The following is an 8375-nucleotide window of genomic DNA, read 5'->3' as shown; positions in this document are numbered from 1 at the left end:
CTTCTCGCGGTGATTTCTGCCATTGACATTGCTTTCGTAGTTGGTGGCGAAAAAAGAAATAATGCTTCCCGGTGTTTCGCTAGGGCACTTGATCGAGCTCCTGGCGGACATTTTTCTCCGCCTGTGGTTACCTTATCAAGGATGGCCATGGTCTTCGCCGTCTCTCCAACCTTTTTTTAGGCCACCGATGCGTTGGGGCTTGGGGTTTGGGGGCGTGCACGCTGCTGGGTTGGGTCCGTTCGGCTGGGCTCATGTTCCCAGTTTGAGCTTTTCCAGCCATGCTCGATGGCTTTCTTAGCTGGGGAATTTTCTCAAGCACCTAGCAGCCTCGACGACATCCCTTGTCCCGACGTCATACAAACCAGTTTTCTGGGCTCCGGTGTGCTAGAACTTAGGGTTTGAGTGGCGCGTGCTCGCCTGCATCGCTCTATCTTTCATGCGAACACTGCCGTCAACCTTGGCTTTGGTTTTGCTATCCCAGTGGTTCGCTCAGAGGCCCCCTTCTTGCGGTCTGTTGTGCTTTCCCTTCTTCGCCATCATAGTGCTCTCTACCGCTATTGCTCTTCCGAGCACCTCTTTACGGGTTTTTGGTGCGCTAGAGCCTGGAGGTGCTCGGTCCTGGTTCTGGGTCTCTGCCAACGTCTCTTTACGAGTTTCTGGTGTGCTAGAGCTCGGAGACGTGTGTTTCTCTGCTTGTTTGTCATTTTTCGTCTTTTTCCTTTGGTTGTTTTTTGTGGTCCAGCCCCTGCGAGTTGGGTCAATTTTTCAGACCCTGGGTGATGGTTAGTCCAAAGCTGTCTTTCTCTCCTCAATTACTAGTTGAGGGCTGGACGTTTTTGCTTTGCTTATTCTCTTGACATTGGTTTTTACTACGCCTTTTCTTTTAGATAGACATTCTTTTTCTTTCTTAAAAAATTTTTCCATCGAATTTTCTTCAAGAAGAATTTAACGAGGTCTGGACCTTAATTTGTATCATTGTGTTTCTCAAGGGTTCTTTGTTAAATTTTTTTCCTCCTCTTTTTATAAAAATCTCCATTATATATTAGTAGTTGGTTGACATAAAGTAATATAGCAATCTCATTTCCCTAGCAGCATTCTCACCTTATGTTTTGGAATGAATTTGTCATGTGCTTTAAGAAAATAAAAGAATCTTGTCATAGTAATTTATTTTAAAAATTACTACTCCCCCCGTTCCACCGAAAATGGTGCGTATTCCTTTTTGGGCTATCCTACCGAAAGTGATGCATTTCCTTTTTTGGTAATAATTTTACACTACAAACAATGTGGCCCGACACATATTTACACATCTTTACACTATAATCTTATTCTCCTCAAATCTCGTGTTAAAAAAAAGTGCACCACTTTCGGTGGGACGGAGGGAGCACTGTATGTTAACGAAAACAAAAATTCTAAAGGATTTCTCACTCCTTGTGTATATAATAAAAAATAAAGATTTCTCACTCTACAAAAGTATTAGAAGAGCCGTTTCCGTACACACCACTAATTGAAGACTGGAAAACCCCCTTTCCCTTTTCACACAGAAACACACAAATTCTGCCATTTGTGCGTGAAAAATCACACGCATTGTCTCCCCTAAGCTCCACTTCACTCCGAATGAGGCTAGGGTTTCACTCTCCAGCTATGTGAGAGCCTAGCTACTGCGCTTGGAGTTAGGGTTTTTACCTAATTTTAAGGATACCGCTCTCAAATCCCGATTTGGATGGGGAACTGCTGCAGATCTCCGGCAGCCGTCGCTAGAGAAGACGTCAAATCTTCCAACTTCTCCGGCCATGATCACGGCCGGAAGGAGAAGTCGTCGGGCAACGTGAAGAAAGCAATCACAGTTCTGACAGATGTGAAGAAGGAGAACATTGATGAGAAGTATTTAATCGACAGAGAGCTCGGCCGCGGCGAATTCGGGGTCACTTATCTATGCATTGACCGGGAGACGAAGGAGCTGCTGGCCTGCAAGTCAATATCGAAACGGAAGCTGCGGACGGCGGTGGACGTCGAGGATGTGCGGCGGGAGGTGGCGATAATGAAGCATCTACCGAGGAACTCGAGCATCGTGAGCTTCAAGGAGGCGTGCGAGGACGAGAATGCTGTGCATTTGGTGATGGAGCTATGCGAGGGCGGGGAGCTATTCGATAGGATCGTGGCGCGCGGGCATTACACGGAGCGGGCGGCCGCTGCGGTGATGCGGACGATTGTGGAGGTTGTGCAGCTCTGCCACAAGCACGGGGTGATCCATCGGGATTTGAAGCCGGAGAATTTCCTCTTCGCGAATAAGAAGGAGAATTCGCCCCTTAAAGCGATCGATTTTGGCTTGTCGATCTTCTTCAAGCCTGGTAAGAATACATTTTAGTAGTGTGATTGGTTGGATGGGTTACTATTGTGATTAATCGCGACCGGTGTATGTGGATGATGAGGTGTCAACAGAAATGCATGCTTATTATCAGATTTGAATATGGAAGCATCAATTATGGTGTTTGACTACATAAATTGTTTTGTATAATTTGGCAGGTTCGTTACATAGAAAATTCTGTGTATAGGTCCATGGACAAAATTTAAAAATATTGGCCCAAAAATTGCGCCTTCATAGATACTGTTGGAGAGTTTGACTTGATATATGATGCAAGACAATTCCGCATTTAATAAATTAAATTGCTTCAGTTCCCTTGAGGTTGAAGAACTGCTTGATAAAAGACGTGAATATTGCTCATAGTTTTGATCCTTTCCGTCAATAGATTTTATTTTGAGGGGTGTACTGTGCACAATGCTCCTAATTGTTATAATAATTGGCAAACCATCACGTTCACCAAAGCCTTAATGCTGAGGCAACACTAATTTGTCATCATGAGCAACCATGATGATATCTCGTTAACCTCCATAAATATCCCTCTATTACTATTGGTAGTTGTTTTATTGTCTCGAGGAAGAAGGTGATTGTGAGGCGTTTTGCGTGTGCTCTCTGATTCATGATGCCTGAACCCGGATGCTCAGAATCACCCACATAGATTTTCAGATAGGGAATGTGCTCTGCTATTGCGGAGTGGCCACTGGCCACCCTATTACTTTTGCTACCCACTGACATTTTGGACCTGGTGGGTATGATGAATTTGGAGGAATTATTCTCTGCTGTATCAGCTTCTCATTTTTTTTTATCTAAACAAACTTCTAAAGCATAGTTGAGTTTGAATGGAAGCTTGTCATCTACTATGGGAATGCAGACAAATTTCTGAACAAAGCTGGTTATACCGAGGACCTAATGAACTTCCTTTTGCATGTGTACAAGTTATGCTGTTTGTATCTTTTTATCTTCTGACTACTTTGCCATCTTTTTTGCCTTTGGCTTAATGCCATGGTGCAGAGTGCAGATGAATTCTTTCTCAAAAGTTTGTGCAAGCTGTATATAGATTTGTTTAATGGTTATCATGCAAATATTTTCATTCTTCTCATTTATGATTTCTAGGTGAGAGGTTTTCTGAAATTGTGGGGAGCCCCTACTATATGGCTCCAGAGGTTCTAAAGCGAAGCTACGGCCCAGAGATAGATATATGGAGTGCTGGAGTTATCCTCTATATATTGTTGTGTGGAGTTCCTCCTTTCTGGGCTGGTACTTTGGACTCCTTTTTAAGAAATTGTTTGTTCCAACAGTATGTCAATATTCATGAGTAAGTTGGTGAATATCTTATGCAATTTTTGTACACAGAATCTGAACAAGGTGTTGCCCAGGCCATCATACGTGGGAAAATAGACTTTGAGCGTGAACCATGGCCAAGTATTTCAGATAGTGCCAAGAGTCTTGTAAGACTGATGCTGGAACCAGATCCAAAGCTTCGGCTGACTGCAAAGCAAGTTCTTGGTAAGTCACATTATGTCGTCTAACATATCCTTGAAATGACTTGTTGAATGCACTTGATGGCCAATATTTTCTTATCCTCAAATCACTTTTCTTACTGTGAACTTCTTTGTCATGTGTACTTTAAAATATAGATAGTTTCACTGCCTTTTGTTTTTTGGTGATCATGTCATTAACTACCTTCAATATATAATTTGGCATCTCTTACACATATCCTTTGGGTGGATAATGATTTGGAATTGCACTCTATACCTCTCTACATTGTCTAGGGCTTCCATAATCCGATTGACGTGCAAGTGGGAAGTTGTAATAATACATGTTCTCTGGGTGAAACTTGCACTATGAAACATGAGTATGTGAACTATGTAACTTCTTATGCACATTTTTCAGTAATGCTCAATTATTTGATAACTTTTTAGGCAGTGGCATTTATGCTGTTATTCTGCAGTATACGTGAACTTTTTTAATTTAATATATGCAATACTCGTTCAAATATATATATATATATATACACACACACACACACACATACACATGCAATACGTCATTTTTTTTCTTGGCATTTGCAGAACACACTTGGCTTCAAAATGCAAAGAAGGCTCCAAATGTTCCCCTTGGGGACGTCGTCAAGTCAAGACTGAAGCAATTTTCATTGATGAATAGATTCAAGAGGAAGGCTCTTAGGGTCCGTTGATGCTTATATGCTTTGTCCCTGTATGTTGACTACTTGTAGTTTGCTAAATATATGCACTTGTCTTTGCTCAGGTGATTGCTGATTTCTTGTCTAATGAAGAAGTTGAAGGTATCAGAGAGATATTTGCTAAGATAGATACAGATAATGATGGTATTGTTTCAATTGAAGAACTGAAGGCTGGGTTATTAAAATTCAATGGGCAAATGGAGCCATCTGAAGTGCAGATGCTCATTGAAGCTGTAAGTTCACTACATACAGTTAGGCGATAAAAAAATTTATGGATCTTTTCACATCAATTAGTATGTACCTTTTGTTCTAATTATTTATATGGAGTTTAGCATTACCAAATTTGTTATAGTAATAACGCAGTCTATATATGAATTTTTCGTTTGGTAATTGTTAATATTGGGAGGAGGTCTAAAACATTGCATACATGGATGACAATCTTGTTGCTTAGTATGCATTTCTTCAATTAACTGTTCTTAATATACTTTCTGAGGTTTATGCTGATATACTTTTGGTCAATAGGTGGATACAAATGGTAAAGGAACCTTGGATTACGGCGAATTCCTTGCCATTTCACTCCATCTGCAAAAGATGGCCAATGATGAACATCTCCACAAGGCTTTCTCCTACTTTGACAAAGATGGGAATGGTTACATTGAGCATGATGAGCTTCGAGATGCCTTGATGGAAGACGGAGTTGATGACTGTACAGATGTGGCAAATGATATTTTCCAGGAAGTTGACACAGACAAGGTTAAATTCGAATATAAGTTATGTGGCACTGATGTGATTCATTATCTAGTATTATGCTCATCATATTTAATCTCAAATGCAGGATGGGCGTATCAGCTATGATGAATTTGTTGCCATGATGAAAACTGGGACGGATTGGAGAAAGGCTTCTCGACATTACTCAAGAGGAAGATTCAATAGTTTGAGTATAAAGCTGATGAAGGATGGTTCTATAAACTTGGGTGAGTAAATATGCATTGGTTGTCTGTTTCTTTTTCACTTGTATGAGTTGTCAAGTTATTTTGAGGCCTGCTTTGTATTAATTGGGGTTTTCATTGGTTGCTGGGCTCTGGGCATCCTGGCTGAGGCAACTACATCTTACTAGCCCAGCCCTCCTTGGCATGACTAAAACTCCTAAAAATTGGCCCAACCCCGCCAAGCCCCATCCGACCCCCCGAAAACACCACCATTTGTGTGTTCCTTTTCTCTCTTCTCTATTAGCTCTTGGATATTCTCGTGGACGATGTAGTAAATATTTGACTGGAGAGTTATCTTTTGATGCATATCAAGCTTGTGCATATGATTTTTCTAGTCTGTTTTCGTCTACCTCCGAAAGGAGGGCATGACTGTCATGACTTTCACCATATGACATTCTCGCACATGTATGTTTTCTTGATTTCTAATGTGAAAACAAGTTTGGTTTACTCTCCCAAGTTTTGATCATATTTGTGTGAGACATCTGTCTTTGGCTTGTGGCATGGCTCTATGTGAACTGTTGGAATACGAAATGAAACATGGAATCCGAGATCAAACATAGATGAGAATAATACGATTTGAATACCTATTTTTGTTGCTGGATGTACCTTTTTTTTTTTCATTGATAGTGTAGTGAGATTTGGTTGATCGTTGAAAGCTCATATTAGTGCAATTACTCAGGGAAAAGTAAGTGAGGTTATATTATATATTCAGTTATAGACTTAAAAAAAGATAAACAGAGAGAGACGATGTCTCACAAAAATCAGTAACAAATAGTCGAACCATCCCATCACAAAAGGAATTTCACATTTGTGTGATTTAACTTTTCTTACCTTCCAGTGTGGGATTTTGTTAATTCTCTCTTTCGGTTGGATATTTTTAAATTAGTTGGCTCAATATAAATCTCATTAATTAAACTTAAGTTAAGAATATTAGAATACCTCAAACCATATAAAATATTTGAATGTGATGTCTCCTGGATGGCCTGTCAAGGTGATAAGGGGCCACGTGATTTTGTGGGCTTTTACAATGTTTGGCACGTGACATATTCAGAACAGAAGTTGATGTCGGCCACTGACCTACACAACTGTGACCGGCTTTCTTGATAATACACCGCGACTTGCTTGCGCCGCCGCTCGTGATGGAAATGTCGTCTCGTAAACATGAGCAGAGCAGAGATCATTAAAATATACTCCCTCCGTCTCAATAATGAAGACACATTTCACTTGGGCACGAAGATTAAGGTGAGGTAAATTAAAGAATAAAGTAGTGTGGTCCACTTTATTAGAGCATCGCCACATGTGTGTCACATCAATAACTACCTCATTTTTTAACTATCTCATATTTTCGCCACTATAACACTACCTCATTTTTAATTATTCATGGACCTCACTATCATTATTACTACTTTTACCATTATATATATTACCTATGTATTTTAATTTTTGTATTATATTTTATTTTAATAAAATTAATAGAATTATATAAATAAATTAATTTATTTAAATGATAAAATATAAATTTAAAATTAATATAATTATACTATAAATTTGAAATTGAAAGCTATATATTATTAAATTTACAATTAATAAATTAGAATGGTGCCAAAATAAATAAATAAACGAAAAACAAATTCATCAGATCAAATCACCCAAAACTTACAAAATAAAGGCAAAACAATAAAACTGAAAAAAAACAAACGTAAATGCAATGGATGGGCTCCATCAAAATGAAAGGAAAAATTAAAACAAAGAACATACTAAAATTATAAAAAATTAGCATGGGACCCATTTTTTGGCACAAGAACCGGGTAGCAATATTGCTACCTCAAGAATTTGCTACCCCATTTTTTAAAGGGGTGGAATTAAATCTACCCACATCAATAAAATGTCTTGCAAAACTACCCACTTTGAAAGTCAAATCCGAAAAGTACACTTGATGGTGATGGGTTGCTTGGTTTTTTGTAAAAGTTCTTACACTTTTCTTACACAAGTACAATTGTGTAAGAAAATGTGTAAGATAGGTAGTTAAAAATGCACAAAACCAGATAAATGTGCAATTATTGTAAGATGATTGACGTATAATGCCCTAAGTTTGAAAATAATGAAGGTAAGTTTGTGTATAATAAAACAGTAATACGAGGATGTAAAAAATTGTACTTTAAGTATATTTGGAAACAAAAAAAAATTCTGAACCTAATGTATACATTATCCGCCAGTAAACAATAGCCTCTCTCAATAGCCGCCTGGTTTTTTATCCTGGCGGCTATTTCTAGCGGCTATTTTTTACTGGCGAATAATATATACATTAGGTTCATAATTTTGTTTTGTTTCCAAATATACTTAAAGTACAATTTTTTACATCCTCCTATTACTTTTTTATTATACACAAACTTACCTTAATTTTGTATTCTTTTTTTAAAATATATTCTATGAAGTAGAAATACATAATAGGCTTGTATTTAGACAAATTTGGACCATAGTGGTGTAATAAGTCTCGAATTTTTGATTTTATTTTATTTAACATGAATTAATATAGCCTAACACATAAAATAATAGAAAATGTTGGATAAAAAAAATATATAATCATATATTATGAAATAGTAAAATATTATAGAGCCTACCACATACGTATCCGCCAATAATTCGTATCCTCTAGAATTAGCCGCGTGAAAGAAACCCTAAGCGGCTACTTCTAGCGGATACTTTTTACTGGCGGATAATAGTACCATGTCATTTATAACTGGTTTTTATATCACAATATATATAAATTTTATTTATTAGAGTTCATATTAATGGTTGTTGTATTTTTTTCAATTTTGAAGAG

At 38.1% G+C, this 8375-nt stretch overlaps 1 protein-coding gene across 1 annotated transcript; it reads left to right on the top strand.

The window, feature by feature from the left end:
- The first annotated feature begins 1419 nt into the window (after positions 1-1419).
- On the top strand, positions 1420-5857 carry LOC131016542 (calcium-dependent protein kinase 13). The gene is made up of 7 exons (XM_057945257.1): positions 1420-2348; positions 3473-3616; positions 3713-3865; positions 4432-4547; positions 4628-4795; positions 5085-5315; positions 5398-5857. Exons 1-7 carry the CDS (start codon positions 1721-1723, stop codon positions 5542-5544), a joined length of 1587 nt encoding a protein of 528 aa, XP_057801240.1. The 5' UTR covers positions 1420-1720; the 3' UTR covers positions 5545-5857.
- Positions 5858-8375: the final 2518 nt, after the last annotated feature.

This window comes from Salvia miltiorrhiza, chromosome 3 (genome assembly GCF_028751815.1).
Source record: "Salvia miltiorrhiza cultivar Shanhuang (shh) chromosome 3, IMPLAD_Smil_shh, whole genome shotgun sequence".
Taxonomy (NCBI): Eukaryota; Viridiplantae; Streptophyta; class Magnoliopsida; order Lamiales; family Lamiaceae; genus Salvia; species Salvia miltiorrhiza.
This window is presented reverse-complemented; position numbering and strand designations above follow the sequence as displayed.

Coding starts and splice junctions, on each gene's coding strand:
- LOC131016542 (XM_057945257.1), top strand. CDS start 1,721: ATGGGGAACTGCTGCAGATCTCCGGCAGCCGTCGCTAGAGAAGACGTC. Junction 3,866..4,431: donor GACTGCAAAGCAAGTTCTTG/GTAAGTCACATT, acceptor TGGCATTTGCAG/AACACACTTGGCTTCAAAAT. Junction 5,316..5,397: donor AGGAAGTTGACACAGACAAG/GTTAAATTCGAA, acceptor TCTCAAATGCAG/GATGGGCGTATCAGCTATGA.